General features: G+C 30.1%; 2 protein-coding genes across 6 annotated transcripts in view; one reads left to right on the top strand and one right to left on the bottom strand.

The window, feature by feature from the left end:
• Positions 1-1,892, top strand: part of Prosbeta6 (proteasome beta6 subunit) — a 5,240-nt gene extending 3,348 nt beyond the window's left edge. The window contains exon 4 of the mRNA XM_014419018.3: positions 1,621-1,892. Coding sequence (XP_014274504.1) covers positions 1,621-1,806 — 186 coding nt within the window. The 3' untranslated portion in view covers positions 1,807-1,892. The remainder of the gene's footprint in view (positions 1-1,620) is intronic.
• mbf1 (multiprotein bridging factor 1) lies at positions 692-17,790 on the bottom strand. Of its 5 annotated transcripts, none has more exons than XR_010843098.1 (6): positions 17,004-17,189; positions 12,855-12,906; positions 12,613-12,773; positions 10,592-10,685; positions 5,649-5,794; positions 692-1,376 (listed from the first exon to the last, which is right to left on the bottom strand). XR_010843098.1 is itself a non-coding variant. In XM_014419021.3 (5 exons), exons 1-5 carry the CDS (start codon positions 17,660-17,662, stop codon positions 5,172-5,174), a joined length of 384 nt encoding a protein of 127 aa, XP_014274507.1. In that variant the 5' UTR covers positions 17,663-17,790; the 3' UTR covers positions 4,971-5,171. The 5 variants fall into 5 exon arrangements, 3 of the variants coding, with proteins under 3 accessions (XP_014274507.1, XP_014274505.1, XP_014274506.1); XR_010843097.1 differs by lacking the exon at positions 692-1,376 and adding an exon at positions 4,971-5,230; XM_014419021.3 differs by lacking the exons at positions 692-1,376; positions 5,649-5,794; positions 17,004-17,189 and adding exons at positions 4,971-5,230; positions 17,645-17,790.

The raw sequence follows: 17,790 nt of genomic DNA, 5'->3' as shown, positions 1-17,790 counted from the left end.
TAAGGTTTCTTGCTAATGCACCTTATGAACCAAGAAAAAAAATATATTTTACTTGACTTTAGAATTTCTATATTACCATATGCCACTTTTGCTCTGCATGTATTAAATGATTATTATATAACAATTGATTTATTTTCTTTTTTTATAATAAGAACAAAAGATTGTTGATAGTATTAAATGTATAAAAATTTAAAAAATCAAGAGCCACTTCCAGTAGAAAAAAAGTTTTGTTTAGGAAAAATAGAATCAGATTTATTTTAATCATCTTTTTTAAGCTTTTTATGAATTTCAATATAAATCAAGAATTTTTGGTCTTGAAATTTGGAGTATGTATTTTTCTACCAATGTCCCGCCTTCACAAAAAAGTCTTACGTTATCGAAATCCAACATAACTACTTGGGAAGCTAAATTTTTCCTCTTCCAACTCTTATCAATATATTTTAGATTGTATACTTATACTCGAGAGAAAGAGTTGTTTTAAATAAAGATAAATTTCTCAAATGTTTTACTTTATATCTAGTTGTAGTTTGTTTACAAAGGTATGGTTTTTATGCAGAGGCCCTAAACCTCTCCTTAGTTCTGTGTATATCAGTGGAGTCATGTTAAATTATTTTTTGATTAAATTTAGATTTTCGTTGTGTTTAAATTAGTTTTTAATAGAAACAGAGTGCAAATGTAACATCTCCTTACCAATATAACATTACCTTTGCTAGTCTGCAAGATTCGATAAGTGCTGTATAGCTTTCTAAAACCTACCAGCATCTCATTTCCCTGAGGGTTTTTTTTTTTATGTTGGTTAATATGTAAACAAAAATATATTTTTACTAAGGATTAATATGGCTCTTTAGCTTTTATGAAGTCAAAGTAAATTGAGAACTGAAGTTTTTACATTTAAAGTAAAATTTTAATTTAATTTGATGATGAATTTCTCTTTTCGGGGGTATTTTTTTTTTTCTTTCATGAGTTCACTATCTATGATGGAATTAGCATTACTGACTTCAAACTATCAAGGTATGCATTTGGTTCATGGGCCCCATAATAATATTTTATAAATAGACTAGGCTTGTCTCTCTACTTATACACCAGCTCTACGTGACATAAAATAGTCAATTTAATGTTGCTCAAAACTAATAGGAAGTAAATGGCGTTAATGACCAGGGAAGTTTTACACCATTAAACAAAACAAAACAAACACCAGCTCTTTCCTCCATTTCAAGGGATCTATTTCCATCTGGAAGAGATTCATACAGATACTACTGGATGCATTGAAATATTTTTGGTTTTTCCAAGAAATGCTTCACCTGTTTAGTGGACAGAAAAATCAAGAATGGTTGTCTGGATATAATAGTGGCCTAGTATCAACTGCTTGTTCAGTTCTGTAACAGACACAAGAGATTTGTATCAATTGTATGTTCTTGTAGTGTATTTCAGTATCTATTCACTTCTACATAAAACTCAAATATAAGTCTAATTATTGTCTAGAATAATTTCGAAGAACTAAAATCAGGTCCTATTCGAAACATTGGTTGGTCACCAGTTTTTGCTACTCATTCTTCTATTTTCAACTAGTGTTTTAAATATAGTTAAATCATTATATTGATTTTTTTTTTTTCATTTCAGCTTGGTATGCTTAATCAAGAAAATGTCCAAGACAAAACATACACTTTGGAAAAAGCCCATGCAATTGTAAAAGATGTCTTCATCTCAGCTGCTGAAAGAGATATATTTACTGGTGACAGAATATCAATTAACATTTTAACAAAAGATGGAATTAGAGAAGATTCATTTGAGCTTAGGAAGGACTAGCTATTTCATTTACATTCAAGTCATTCATCATTATATGTATCTTACTCATTTTTAAAAATAAACATTTACAGTTTTGGCTAACTAAATTAATTAATTACCCTTCATTTAGTATGTCTTTTAATTCTTTAGGAAAATCAATTATGAATATTCAAAAAAATCTGGTGTGGTGTGCGCATCACTCAACTTTCACTTACTACCCTACTTCATCGCCAAGTTTTGAGAGATTGGTGTACTCATGGTCAAGTTATCGCTATATTTTGCGATTTTCAAACAAAAACTATCTTGGAGAAAAAAGAGAAAATTTTGATAAAATATTTTATTTCTGTTACTGTTAAAATACATAACATATTCATTATTCATCAATCAGTTCTGGAGATGGAATTAACGAATATTTACGTTTACCAGGCTAGAAAATAACAGTCATAAAGATAAGCTTGAGATCGGGAGGCCTCGTTTTTTTCCACTTCAAACCTGTCTATATTTTTCCTTTTTTTCTCCTTTAGTTATTCATCGATTTTTTTGTATTTATACATGATTTATTTCTACCAACAAAGAGATCTGGTTATTTATTTCAAATAGAAAAATTGGAAGATGCTTCAGAGTAAGATTTTTTTGAACATTTGTCATTTATGCTATGTCAAACAAGTGCAGTGAGGATAAGACATATCTGATATTAAAGAACATTCAATACTGAATATACTCTGTGAAAATACTGAGCTGTTATTCACAAAATTGGAAAAAAAAATGCCTATAACGAGGCACTTCCGGTTCATTGATTTTATCAAAAAAGTTCCCATCACATCCCAGGCTTATACACCCCTTAAATATATAATTTCAGTTTTGTACGACTTTTTTTTTAGCTAAGCTGTTCACAGACCATTTTGCAAGACAAGGTTTTTGGACTCAAGAAGAACTCAAAACATGTATTTTTGCCGAAAACTAGAATTTGAAACTTTTCGAAATCTTAATACTTTCCCTTACTATATATTTCATACATAGGTATGTGAAAGTACTGAGATAATATCCATTTCTCAATCATTGTACAAAAATTTGTTCTAATGGTGGATAACATAAAGAAGACAATAAATAATTATAAATATGTAATTGCATGATATTGACAGTCATGAGTATCTAAAGTTCTGGTCAACTAAATAGTTATTTTGCCAGTCAGAAAGAAAAATCAAGATTACACATAATGGTCCAGAACAAGTGTGGATTATCTCACATGTTAGTGAAACTAGATTTGAAGTAACAATCAAAACATGTTATGCCATGCCATCTATTAGCTATATAAAGAATTTTATTTATTTTGAAATTATTCAAGAGATTCAGTAAGTTAAACATGTATTTGATCTCAAGATGGCAGTGCTGTTAAATAAATTTGATAGTATCCAGGTCAAATTTATAGACACAAGTGAAGCATCCTGCAAGATATGACATCATACCGGCCACAGTTGTCAAATACAGCATTCTTATTAGTTTCTTTGATATCACAACTTACAGAATTAATATTTTTTGAACTGATGATGATCATAGAGAACTTTAATTTTCACCTGGATATTTACTACATGTAAGGATTTAATGAATAGAAGAAATAAAAACCCATATTACATTGATACAATGAACATTTGTGAAGAAATAAAAACCCACATTACATTGATACAATTAAAAATACACCCAATTACATTGATTATGCCTTGTCGCCAGAACAAAACTCTATGAATAAAGGTTTCTAAGCTATGAAACCACCACTTGTGTCAGTGCAGCACTGTCCACATGCTAGAAATAAACCTAACCTAAGCAGAACCATTTTGATTCATCCAACATCATTTCAGTTCATAAGCTTAAAAAAGCAGGTTGAATAATTTCAAGTTGTGAAACTATCAATACAGAATATGTTATATGAGAACAACCTTTACCAACATAGTTACTTAGATAAGGTGCGACAGTTCATTGTCAAGGTGTATACATGAAGCAATAATTGGGACAGGTATTATAATATAATGGGCCACTACTACCACAACCCTAAATGCTGTAATGAAGGCAACTATCATGCAGTTTCCACCATGGCTCCACAGTTGCTTATTAATTATCATTACAAATAGATTTTTCCTATTTTTTATTTCTTTTTGTGAAATAGATTAATTTTATCTTGAATATTTGTTTCACAAAAATATATGTACATATTACCACACATTTCCAAAAACTAAGGGTTTTTCTTAGATAAGCTGGTGCTCAATAACACAAATAACTGTAATAGAATTAACAGGTTAACAGCGGTTGTATTCTGCCAGTTTCATACTCCATCTAAGAGTTCTACTGGCACACAAAGGTAGGGAACGTCTGTTTTAAATATATTACAAGGGATAACCCATTGTAAAAACATGTTCCATGTTAAGAAGCCAAAAAATTCAATATTATGTACTCTATATTTATTAGCTAAGTCATTAAACTTTATTTAAATGTTTACAATATCACTTTATTTCTAATATCATTGACATTTAAAAAAAAAATCACTATTTTGGGCGGTAAGTAGCATTTGCCATTACATTAACAATAATCAATTTGATATACATCATCAAATTAATTTTTACATCTAAGGAACAGGTATAGAACGAAAGAAAATGCTGTTTTGAATTACATTACAAGAAAAGTAAACAAGGAATTATATTTCATTCTTGTTATAAAAAAAAAATAATTAAAAAAATGGGTATAATAATTTGTTAACTTTAATGTGAAATTACCTACAAAGAATATTTTAATTTCTTGTTATGTGCAACTAACATTAAGTTCATAGTCAACAGTTAATGCAGTGCAAACGTGCATATTTAATCCCTGATTAAATTAAAATAATCATACACTTGTATAATAATTGAGTTAGGACAAGCTATCAGGGTAATGAAAAGGATTTTTTTCAGGTAGAAACAGTATGATCTATTGAAAATGTATTGGACATGACCACTGTTACAGTAAAAAATTGACTTAATTTTTTTATTCCGAAAACAGTAATTTTAATAGACTATAAGAAATATTATTTCTTATTAATGAGCTTATTTTAATTAACAACAGTAAAAAAAATAAAAATAATTTTAAATTAACATTGGAACCAGACAGGAACATATATTGCTCAAAAAAAAAAAAATACATAACCCTTTTGAACAATATATAATATAAATATTTTTATTAATACACACACCTTACACTTTGTACAATCGGGTCATAATGTATTCAACTAATACCCCTCAACTACCAAAACAGTTCAGTAGAAATTAAAGAAGATAACTTTAATGAAAATGAATAGCTTCCAGTGAATATATATAATTTCAGAAAGACAGTCATGAGGCTGATTTCATCGCCCCCGGGGATCACTTTTTCCCTGGGGGCACAAGCGGTTTGCCCTGGTCCTTGCCGCGCAGCTTTATACCTGCATTAAAATGATTATTAAAACAGAATTTCATCTATCTAATTTCTAAAATCTTATGTTAATTTCTTTATATTAACTACATAAACATAACAAGACAATGGTATTAAGTATTACTAGTATTTTTTAGAGAACCGTTAAGTTTGAACAAATCAAGAATGACAACCCACTGGAAGAACAATGTTAAAAAAAGTCACATTAAAAATATATAGTATATTTAGACAAAAATCCTTATTTTAATAAACTATATATAACAACTATTATTTCTTAATAATGAGCTAATTTTAAATAACAAGAGTACAAAAATTATAAGTAATTTTAAAAGGACATTGTAATGAGATAGGAACAATATATAGTTCCAACAATATATTATTACCTTTTGAACAATATAATACAAATATTTTTATTGAGATACACACACCTTACACTTTGTACATTTGGGTCATAATGTGTTAAACTAGTAACCCTTAACTACCAAAAGAGTTCAGTAGAAATTAAAGATGATAACTGTTTAAAGAAGAAATTAAACAATTGGTTTGCCCTGGTCCTTTCCACGCAGCTTTATACCTGCATTAAAATCATTATTAAAATCAAATTTCATCAACTTAAATTCTAAAATTGTATGTTAGTTTGTTTATACTATTACAAGTTAAACACCATACACCATTAGTATTATGTTCTACAGACTAATATTAGTGATTTTCAAGCAAAATCCAAAGCTCCAAAAAAGAAATTAAATATGGCAACCCACTGGAAAAAACATTTTTAATCAGAACCACTTTAAAAATATATAGCAGTATCAAATAAAAACACTTTTTTTTTTTTCTTTTTGTTGACATGAATAAAGTAATTAATTAAACTGCCAATAAATTTATCAGATGCTAAAAGAAAAAACATTTCCTCCAGGGGCTACACTGTACTCTTCATAAAGATGTGATAAGCTTTTTTATTTCCTTATTTAAAAAATTGAAATTTATAAGAAATAGTAGAAAGGTATAAAATCAATAGATAATAAAACACTAATTTCATACAACCTAAAATCTAAAAAAAAAAAAGTGTAGACAACTATACAATATACAGTATTTCTAGCTATGTTTATTTCATCAAAATCAGTCCACTTGTCTATATGAAAATTTATGGCCTTATCCATGATCAGTTGAGTGTTAACTTCAATATAATATATATTACATTTTAGCTTAAATCATTAAAAAAAAATTATTTATAAAAAAATAATTACGAAACCCCACAAAACAAGGGAAGCACAAACCTAGATGATACTTTTCACACTGGTTGGACATGATCATTTGACCACACTCGCATTTATCATACGATTATGCTGACCCAATAAAAATCTTTGGGACAATCCTTTTCCAATGAAACACTAAACAGCAAGATATGCCTTAACAGAGTTTAAGTTTAATATCTTATCACTTAGGAAATATTATTACCAATGTTATACCACTTATTATTGGTAAGAAATCCATTTTCGAAATAGGCCAAATTGTCTTCTGAAAGGTGCTGAAATTTAAAAACTTTCAGTCACAATTCAATGGTTAAGGGAGGACTGAGTCGAGTCTAAGGAATTTTTAAATTATCCTAAGAATTCCAAATTACCCCTGAATAATTTTTTCATGCTAAGCTGGGTGATTAGAGGGCATGGGCTACAAATGTGCATAAATTTTAGAATATGGTCTGTCCAACTTGTGTTTGCTGGTGAAGTAGTTGGGAGAGATGCTCACGAGTCCAACTTTCTTCCCACCAATCCGCTCACACTTTTCAATAGTCCATTTCAGTTAGAACTACTATGTCTGCAATTTCTAACACAGGGAAATCTCTCTTATTTTATTCCAATAAGAAAGTTTAAAACCTGTCATCACTTCAAATAAACTGGGTAGAGGTGAAACAGTTCTCTCTCAAATTAAAAATCTAATTAGAACACATCAATAGCTTACTTCACAGTAGTGCTAAGTATATTTCCACTAACTAACTTTAAGAAAAATCCAATTTAAAGGTTCTCTATTTTAGGAAAGTTAGAAAATTTCAATTGATTTTCTTGAAAGAGAAAACCTTTAATTATATTTTTCAAAACATTAGTAGAGGAGATGTACTTAGCACTACTGTGAAATAAGCCATCGATATAACATATTAAACTTCATGAAAACAGACCCAGAAATTTGGTCAATCGATGTTTCCTCTGTAGTAAAAAGAGATTCACCACTGATATCACTAAACAAATTCTAAGAAAAATTGTACAAGAAAATAAGTTGTAGGAATAATAAATAAAGTTTTGAAACTCAAATCAAGTATTGCAGAAGTAAATATTAATAGCTTTGATAAAAAAGCCATTCACAGATGTAGGATTCCGAGAATAATAGTATAACTCCAACATTTTTCAAGAGAAAGAAGGAAAAACTCGCATATTTATCCTGCCTATATATTTTCGTCTAACAGTAAACACTATTCAATTCATCTATCTTAGAATCGCCCGCACCAAAACCACAAAATTGAAAAATGGGGCCATACTGCTTTTTTTACTGGCCTCTTCAGATCAGTGCATAATTCCCATACAACACACAAAAAACTTGTAATTGAGGAAAAAAGAAAGAAAAGCACTATATCTTTTATTTGGCTATTAGATTGATTATTGCACTCAGATTACAAAGTCCTGTATGTCGGCAGTAAGTGCGACTTAAATACACTCTAGAAGCCCGCGTAACCAAATAGATTTAAGGAGGTCCTGTGAACCAGTTTACCACCCAGCTGTTGGAGATCTCTCAGGAAATGTGAAGGTTGGCAGTCGCCCAGTTGCTGATCGTCTATGAGTCGATGAATTTGTCTACTAGGAATAAGAATCACCAAACTGCGTATTAACCTCTCTTTAAGAACTCATTACGGTTCTACTTTCGGGGAATTTTTTGCCAAATCTATAACCTCTCGCATGGCTTTGCGATCCAACTGAGCTATGGTGTATTGAAGCTGTTTTAAGCTACTTTTCACACCAAACAAAAACTTTAAGTTTGTTAAAAAAAAAAATCTTTGGTATCTTCAAGATACTAGGAGCTGCGATGTCGGCTGCTGAAGCCGTCTCCACAGGTTGCGGTATTAACCAGGGGTCTCATCCTCTTCCTGACCCAACGTGAGAAGATCAAATAATACTCCTTTTGACTCCATTTATTATAATATAACCAGGAATATAACAAGCAAAATAATAATAAAATACAGCTCGGTATCATGGTCACCGCTTTGACATATTATATAAATGCCACAATCTAACTCTATATAAGTGCCAGTAACAAAAAGGTGTTTTCAATGTCTTTAAATAAATAACACTAAAAGAAAGTTGTGTTTACTTCTTATTGATTAGCACAAAAATGAATAACAATAATAATTGAATACTTAGAACAGATGTATTTATATTTTTTAGGAGGTTAACTAATGTTTATAAAAATTAATCAGCTTTGATAAACTTATCTAAATCACACAACTCCAATGATAACTTTCCGTCACAGCAAATTATTGAAAAAACCACCAAGAAAATATACAAAAAAAAAAAAAAAAAGACAACTGAAAAATAAAAAAATGTTGTTTTTTTCTTCTTAAAAGTTTAAGCTTTAGTTGTACACATGTATACAACTTAATAATAAGGATTTCAATGAAAATTTTTATTTTTATGCAATTTTGGAAGAATCCAAATATCATAAAGAATTAAACTAAACAATACATTTTGAAATCAGATAAGTTTTAGATGTTTAGTACAAACCAGAATTCAAATAGAAAATACTTTCAAAAACCTTAAGCTAGGAGAAAAGCAAAATTATCATAATGCAAAGATGGGAAGAATGCTTGTAACAGAACAAGAGATAGTAAGTGTATTTAAGGCACTGGAACAGAGAACGGCTGCACAAGCTCCCTTCACTTATAACCGGGTAGTTTCAGGGTTGACAGATGTCACCAACCCATCATTTATGCAGGCTATTTTCCCTTCCATCATTCCTGGCATTTTGTCCCTTCAGATATATTTCAACGAAACTTCTTCATGTGGAAAGCTATAATGTTTCAGTTAACTGCAAAGGCAGTTACCAATGTTTTAGCTGAAACTTAATAACCTCTCAGTATCTAATATTAATTCACTTTGGCATGAAATAAACTCCCCTTTGGTTCCCCAATCCAGCTTTATGGACCAACTAACTTAACTAAGTTTGAAATGTGTTGCTCGCACAATGGTAGATAAAACCAAATATAAATACTTGTCAGAGACGGCAACCCACTAACCATGATTGTCAATGTCATCAAGTGGAACCGAACTCATAGTCTTTAGAAACGTAGAAAAATTTATTGTAAAAATAAATGGCTGGTACATTATTGTGACAAAGAGCTGGGTGAAACCTACTTATATATTCGGAAATGTGCTGACATCACTTCTCTAGTTTTAAATAAGATGAAACCACCAACTGAGAATATAAACAAAGAGAAGAAGCAAAACAACAAAAGAAGTATGTCCCTTTTTACCTGCCTCTTGTTCACACAAGAAGCGAATGTTCAACGGTTTCTGGAAGAAATCTTCGACATAGAGGAGAGAGTGTGTGTTGATATAGAATTATATTGACAGTTCGATATTTGTTCGATTTGTAACCATGTATAAATTATTATTATTTTTATAAAATCATCAACTTTTGATCATTAGTTAAGATTACCACAAGCATAACTTAGTTCTATTGGGTGAGAACTTGGGTAATTAGTTTGACAAATTCTCTTCCTCATTAAAAAAATACTCATTTTTTGACATTTAACCCAGAACTTCACACCATAGCTGTTCTTCTTTCTTTTTTTTTTTTTTGTTTCTAAGATTCCTTTTCTAGGTTTCTAAACACCCTGGAGTAGTCAAAAATAAAGAACATTTAAAAAATATATATAGAAAGCTCCCTGATCAAGTTTTCTAAAGTGGATTAAAAAGCAACTAGTTTCCTTTGGAATAGTTAAAGTGTTGGGTAATAATTGACTATAAAGGTATAATGAAATCATTTGATTGGGGATCAGCCAAGATTTTTAATAAAAAACAAAAAATTGAAAAGCTATCACGACATTCGCTGTTTTGACCAAACTTTTTAGATAATATTTTCTATTATAGTATTGTTTTGATTAGTTTTAATATTAAAATACATTTAAATAAATTTTTATCTGTTCACTATCCTTCCTTTATTCTATTTCCATTTTTGACATAATTCACTGTGGCTGATCCCGAACAAATAAATATCTATATTAAATAAATTATATAAAATATAAATTTTAGTTGAATTTTATAAATATATATACTGACAAATGTTAAATCAAATGAAAAATAAGAATTTTAAAATGATTGCTTACCAAGCACTCTCTCCATTTTCCCAATGATAGCCTGATTTGGAATTCCACGTCCAGCTTCATAATCATTGACAACTTGAGGTTTTTCATTGCACCTCTAAAAAAAAAAAAAAAAAAAGGTTCAAAGTTATATAATTTATCATAGATTAGCTAATCATAATCAATGTTTTCTTTAATATCAAGATATGTTATATATAAGAAGGTACTGTAAATATATTTTTTTTAAGGCAATCCATGTCGAAGGTGATGTTTGCCTGGTTATCTACAGCTGTCCAACCTATTCTAACCATGGTTGGGGGTCAAGTTTTTTATTTTGTGGGATTGCCACTTAATTAATGAAAAAGTCAACACCCCAAGGCCGGATTCGAACCGGCAACGCCCGCAGACCTCAGATTGATAGACTTGTGCCTAACCCCTGAGCTACGGTGTGGCCTCCCTAATGTAAAATAAAATTGAACTCATAATAAATGCATCAAAAAAAATATGGTCACGATCCACTCGAAATATGAAAACTGGTTGCATTTGGCACATATATGTTTAAAAATGTGGAACATTTAAAATACACTGGAACTATTATGAATTTGAACAAAGGTATTGGCTTTAAGATACAAAATTGAATACAGTTAGTGAACTGTTACTTTGGGTTGTGGCATCAACGATTAATATCCATCATGTCCAGAACAACTTAACTATTCTCAACAAAAAAACTCACTAGACCAGTTCCCTCCAATGGCTCGGAAACAAAGACATTATTCAAGAAAATTAGCAGATAGATAAGATATTTGAAAGATTTATTCAAAAATTGTTATTTATGGTAACAATCAGTCAGGGTAATACAGTGTATCATCTCCCCAGGTGCTACTTACTACCTGACCTGCTTGTGAGTTGAGACCTTCATCCGTTTCATTGATTGTGTCGCTACCACCTTCCAGTTTTGTTCACCCGGCACTCTCTGTGATCCATTCCAATCTTCCCTTAATAGTTTCAGTATTCTAAACCAAAGCCACCTTGTTTCACATATTTTCCCTAATGGTATCTTCCTTTGGCTCTGTAGATCAGATATTCTTGGCACATCAGTTGCCCATTGGAATCATCCTGCACATTTATATCTTGGAATATCAGATTTATTTTATACACCATAGATTTACTGGTTCACTTTCTTCAACGCAATTGGAGTTATCTTTAACAATAATTCCTCTAACCATACTTAGCAAATTCTTTCTTCTTTTGATTAGAAAACTATACATTTTAGATCCATAAAATTATAAAATAAAACATGTATCACAACCCATGATTTGTTTGTTGATTGTATCACAACCCGTCTTGGATTCAGTACTTTGTTATTGTGTACTGTTACTAGACTAACAGTTGTGAAAGATGATTATATCAGGGTCATTCTCAACCTCCAGGTTTTTCCCGTAATCAAGGGTACTCAGATTATAGGGGCTGAGAGTGCTTCAGGAAGGATGATCCATAGTTGACATAGCAGAATAATAGAGTCGAACATGGATCCAGATAATTGAAGTGCCTTACTGAGGCTGTTTGCAGTTAAGGGAATTGAGGTGTCATCTTAGTAACCTTGAGTCTATAGAGGCACCCGTATGATCCAGTCTGAAGGGGGATTGGCTTTTATTTCATTGTAGCCCCATGGAATGAAAACTTGACCCTCCCACTCGGGTTAAAATAGGTTGGTTACCTGTTGATAATCCTCCCTCGCATATGTCAGAAATAACAAGGAAGGGTATAAAAAAAAGTATTCTATTCACTGAGCTACCAAATTCCTCTACATAAACTTTTGAAAGAAAAGATAAATCAGTTCATACAAAATAACAATAAATTTTATAAACAAATTTTTCACCTATCTGAAAATGAAATGTTCATTTGAAAAGAAAACTCAGTTTTGTATCTTTATGTGTATAATGGTTCTAAATCCAAATATAAAATATTTCTTAGTAATCACGTAAATATAATAAATAAACAAAAAATACTTCATCTTTGGTACATCATAAAAGAATGACACTTACTGTAGCGAATTCTTTCTGGCTCCAACCTTTAGCTTGCCGCCCCTGCTGAATTAACTTGCCAAGACTCAGAGGAACAGTCTCATGCTTTAACTCTTCAGTTTCACGATCTAGCTTGGCAGTGTTCTTTGTAGTAACATGCTGTTTGTTTTGACCACCTCCCCCTACATTGAATATTAACAACACTCGTCTTGAAAACCAAACTTATTTAAAAACATAAAATCTGCTTTAAAAGTTATATTTACATTTTTGTTGTGTCTCAACCGGAACTCCTTCACGACGAGCACGGTTGACTGCCTAAAATTATAAAAACAATATTAATTACTATGTATGTTGATATATAATCTTTAAGGTACTGAAAGAGTGAAAAGTAAATTTTGTTTTGAATTTTTTTAAAGAAAAATTGTAGTAAATAGATCATTTTTATTAAATAAAGTTCATTGGATTGATTAAATAAAGTAAAGATGTAAAAAAGTAATTGATTGATTGGAGAAGATGGTCGGGGGTGCGGTCAGCAAAGAACACCACAAATAAACAAAAATATTTATTTATGCCGAAGTTTCGACCTGAGTTTCAGGTCTTTATCAGGGTGTCAAGCGGAAAAGGTTGGCTAATAAAGTAATGAATCAAAAATTAAAATAATATATCAATGAATCCAATGTACAGTGCTGTATTGAATGTTTAAAATAATGCATAATAAAACAAGAAAAGTTGTACTAAATATTATTTTTTATGGTTATCAATCAGTTTTTAATCGCACATTGATTCAAATTTTTCGTATGCTTCATTTATCAACTAAAACACATTTAAAATATTCTACTTAAAAGATTGTAACACTACAGCCCATGAAGGGTCTTGGGTTGAGGAGTCTAAAAGGAAGTACTCTAGACCAAGGGTGGTAAAGGGAGGTGTTTTAGTCAGAAATCATGCTGAACTGCCAGATTTTTACCTCAATCAAAGAGTATAAACATTTTAGAAGCTGGGTATAATCAAGGAGAGTCAATTATTTAAGGATCGTTCCATAGCTGATAAAACAGAATAATTATTTGCCACAACTGCACTCGGAACTTGAACTAACCCCTTAATTTTATAACCCTTTTTTTTAATTGGAATTAATTTTATAACCTTACTCCAAAGAATTCACTTTTTCCCCTCCTTGAAATTTAATATAAAAAATCCCCTGAACAGAGTTCCAAGAGAACCTACACAAATACTTCAACAATACTTTTAAAAACGTGGGTCAAAATTTCAATAAGACATATCTTTGCTAATAATAGACTGATTTCAATGTTTTTTTAGAGAATTTAAAAACAATTCAAAACACAGTAAAATAAAAAAAATGAGTAATGGGTAAATAACATTTTCATCTTTACTTTCTTCCAAGTAGGTAAATTGAGGATTTCAATATCTTTTACTCTTACCAGGTTAATATTAATAAATTACATGAGGATCTAATTTACAAATCTTTGATAATACGGGTCTGATTGATGATTTCAGTTTTGTATTGTAGAGAATTTCATTATCCTTCAAATGAGTGGCTATGATCTCCAAGAAAATATATATTTTTCAAGTAATTCAAAAAATTATTATTTTGTTTTAGGTTTTAGAAAAATATTTTTTTAAAACCACTCAGCTCCGAGTGAGAAATCAAACAGAATGAGGCTATCTCTTCAATTCTACATCCACAGCCTACACAGTCACCCTTCAAAAATAAGAAATATAGACCATTACATGCTGTAATAGACCAAAGACGAAGATGTAGATCGAAACTATAAAAAGTGATGGATTAAATAACATAATGGAGAAACCAGTATAGTTTTTAGATATGGCTGCTTAGGAAAAACCAACCTGATTGGCAGTAAATCAGTACTTTAACTGATGGAGTGGTAAAGAAACCAATTGAAACACTTGAATAGATCCAAACGTAAGGTCATAGTAAAACAGATCAATATATTATAAATTAAAGAATATTTGTCCTTTTGAAAAGCCATTAAAAAAAAAACCAACTAGCGTACTAATACAACAGTGGAAAAATGAATTTAGTTTGTATTAAAAATTTAAATCTGTATGAAATATTATATATTTTTCAACATACAAGAACTTGGCGGCTAAACAAAATATGTATTAATACAAATTTAAATTACTTTCTAATATTATATTTAATACAATTTGACTATGGTATTATTGACTATGTCCTGGGTGGAAACATATCCTCTCACCAGTCATTCCTGTTTTGTGCTGCCTCTTTCCAACTTGGAATCTCAAGCATGGATTGGGCTTCATCAGTTTCCCCAAGCAATCCTTGGTCTATTTTTCCTTTGTTGTCCTTGGATTTCATTCTGAACCATTTATTTTGGGTCCTAATATTCAAACATTTTTGCAACATGCCTAGACCATCTGATGTTTACTTTAATCAAGGTGTCCACACCAACATTCACATGCAGCTCCATTAGTTCACTGTCACCAGAGTCCATTTAAAAAAATTGTTCACAAGATTCTTCTCACGATCTACCTCTCAAATTTAACCAGAGCTAGTTTCCCTTATTACAATCTAAAGTGGTCCAATATCATGAGATCATTTATAAAAATTTTGTTAAAACTGGAGGAGAAATATAAATTCAATCATATCTCCTATAGTCAGGAAGTCTTGATTCAAGAACAAATAATTACTTAAGAAATGTTAGTTAAAACTAAAATTAGGTCAGATTTAATTTAGATCATAATTCACAGAATAAATACAAATTAATTTCTTAAGAAAAAATAGAATAGCAATCTAATGTATTGAGTTTGAGGTTTATTTCTATGGACCAGTTAAAATGTAATTTGAACCAGTCTTTTTACTTTGTAAGCAACAAATAATCATAATGCACCTCTTTTATAAATTGCTAAAACCAAAATAAAAAGGTGCTCGTTCACAACTATCAACCCACATGATAAATGGGTGTGTACTCATTTACACTCAATGAGAAAATGGTCAAACATTCAGAACTAGAGCAGTGTGTGAAAGCCGACAGTAGTGACCAGTAATGAGAATAGTGTAGGTTATCACCAACAATAAAAGAATATAGCATACAAGTGAGTATAAACCAACCCATCAAGCCAAGTCACAATTTGCCGTGCTGCTTTGATGAGGTTATCACTGACAAAACTGTTTTTTCCTTAGAACAGCAGTTTTTAAACTTTGTTCACCACTGCACCCTAGTTTTGCTAAAAAAAATTTCATAGCACCCTTGTTAAGTTAAAAAAAACTTGGCACTACCCATCTCAAGCAAAAAAATATAAAAGTTTAAGAAACATCATAGTATGTAGGAAAATAACAAAAAAAAACAAAACAATAAAAAGTAAATACTGTAATTAATGCACAGCATATTTGCTTTTTTAATTATAAATATTTTGTGAAATCAGCATTCACTTGTGGCACCGCTAGCATAGGCTCGGGGCACCCCAGGGTCACACAGCACTGACTTTGGGAACCGCTGCCTTATAAACCACTCATAACAAAGTCTCCAAATTAAATTTCAGCACTATGCTGTTACCAAAATAAATTACTTATGTTTTTGAAGTTTTAATACAAAACAATGTAATAAAATATAATTTGACACAAATTATCTATGGTCCATTTTAACAACTAATAAGCTATTTTAACAAATAAACTAATAAATCAAACACCCACACCAGGAATGAAACAAAGTGACGGTGGCTACACCCATTGTGAAAAATAATATGTACAAACAGAAAATTATAGTGAAAAAGAAGACTGGACAATTTACATACAACATTATAAATATAATAAGCACGTGACAATAGTGTTTTACAAAATATAGTGATGATTACTAAATGCCAGAACTGATATACATATCAAAACACGATGCAATCCATGCTGTGTTAACATAAAGGTACCATTAACTTTAAAAGAGAAAAAGGAGCAGTTAATAACATATTTAGATTGAATAAAATATTGTGGTATTGGGGTTATTGTCTCCAAAATATTTGAAAAATTCATAACAAATGGAAGCAAAAATAATTTTGAACAGGAGTTTCAGAACATGTTTAAAATTATTCAAAATATGGACATTAATACTACTAAAACCACTAAGACAATTGAAAACAATATCATTTGAGATAAATACACAATTGAAAATCAAAAAGGAAAAAAAACAAAACAAGACAATCATAACTAAACAAACAGAACTGGGTTCAAGCATATTTCAAATCCAGAAGTTATAATAGCACATTTAACAGCAAAATTAATAAGAAACATGTGTTAAATAGCATTGTCCATGATAAACTTAAACATAGTAACGATAAACAGTAATAGAATTGATAGGAAAAAAAGAAATATTTTAAGTAAAAATATATTGCATTAAAATTACATATAAAAATATAAAACTAACTTGTTCAGTCTTTAAAGCCGATGCCTTTTGAGGCTTTTTACGTAGAATAGTAACAGTTTCCCAATCGGACATCCTGAACAAAGAAATATTTCAACAAATACTAAAAATTATAGTATTTAATACAAGTTGAAGATCTGTGCTGGTATAATAAACAAATTCGAGTTTCTACCTGTATCAATACCAAAACAGCTGATATGAAATCAGTTTAAATCTTACAAATATTCAATCGTGAAGTAAATATCCATTTATAACCAGTAATTTATATTATTTTTTTTAAACACGATAAGGAAAAAAGGAATATAATCAAAAAAAGTAATAATATATAAAGCAGACAGGTACCTAACCGGTAAAAAAGATTATGAACTTCTATGCCGATAGGTATCCATCCGATGTTTCAGTTAAAAAAATTGTTATTTCTCAAGTAAGTGTATAATTACCGATAAAATATTAGAGAAATGATTTTAATTAAGCATGTAATTATTATTATTTAAAATGTTCTAGAACCCTACTTCTAAACCGACGTATATCGAATCAATATGGTTTGTTTAAGTTATAATTTAAAGTCTAATATTATTTTTTCTTAATATTTCTGTTTAAAAACGTTTATAATAATCAAGATTATTGTTGATAATAAAAAAGACCTTATTTGTTGAATTCATCCTCTTGCTTGGCGTTGAATAACTTGATTATCACATGGTAATTTTTACTTAGTAATATAATTTATTACATAATAATTAAAAAAACATATTTCTCTGTAACTATTCACTTGGATAACAATGATTCTACA

Source organism: Halyomorpha halys, unplaced genomic scaffold (assembly GCF_000696795.3).
Source record: "Halyomorpha halys isolate HHAL.00 unplaced genomic scaffold, Hhal_1.1 Scaffold215.1, whole genome shotgun sequence".
Classification (NCBI taxonomy): Eukaryota; Metazoa; Arthropoda; class Insecta; order Hemiptera; family Pentatomidae; genus Halyomorpha; species Halyomorpha halys.
The sequence above is the reverse complement of the archived record's forward strand: the minus strand, read 5'-3'. Positions and strand labels throughout refer to the sequence as shown.

Bases quoted from the DNA above. Each gene is read 5' to 3' on its own strand.
- mbf1 (XM_014419019.3), bottom strand. From the start codon at position 17,075: ATGTCCGATTGGGAAACTGTTACTATTCTACGTAAAAAGCCTCAAAAG. The intron at 10,686-12,612 runs GTAAGTGTCATT...TTTTTTTTTTAG, and splicing joins GCCAGAAAGAATTCGCTACA to AGGTGCAATGAAAAACCTCA. The intron at 5,231-10,591 runs GTAAGCAATCAT...ATTTTAATGCAG, and splicing joins GAAAATGGAGAGAGTGCTTG to GTATAAAGCTGCGCGGCAAG.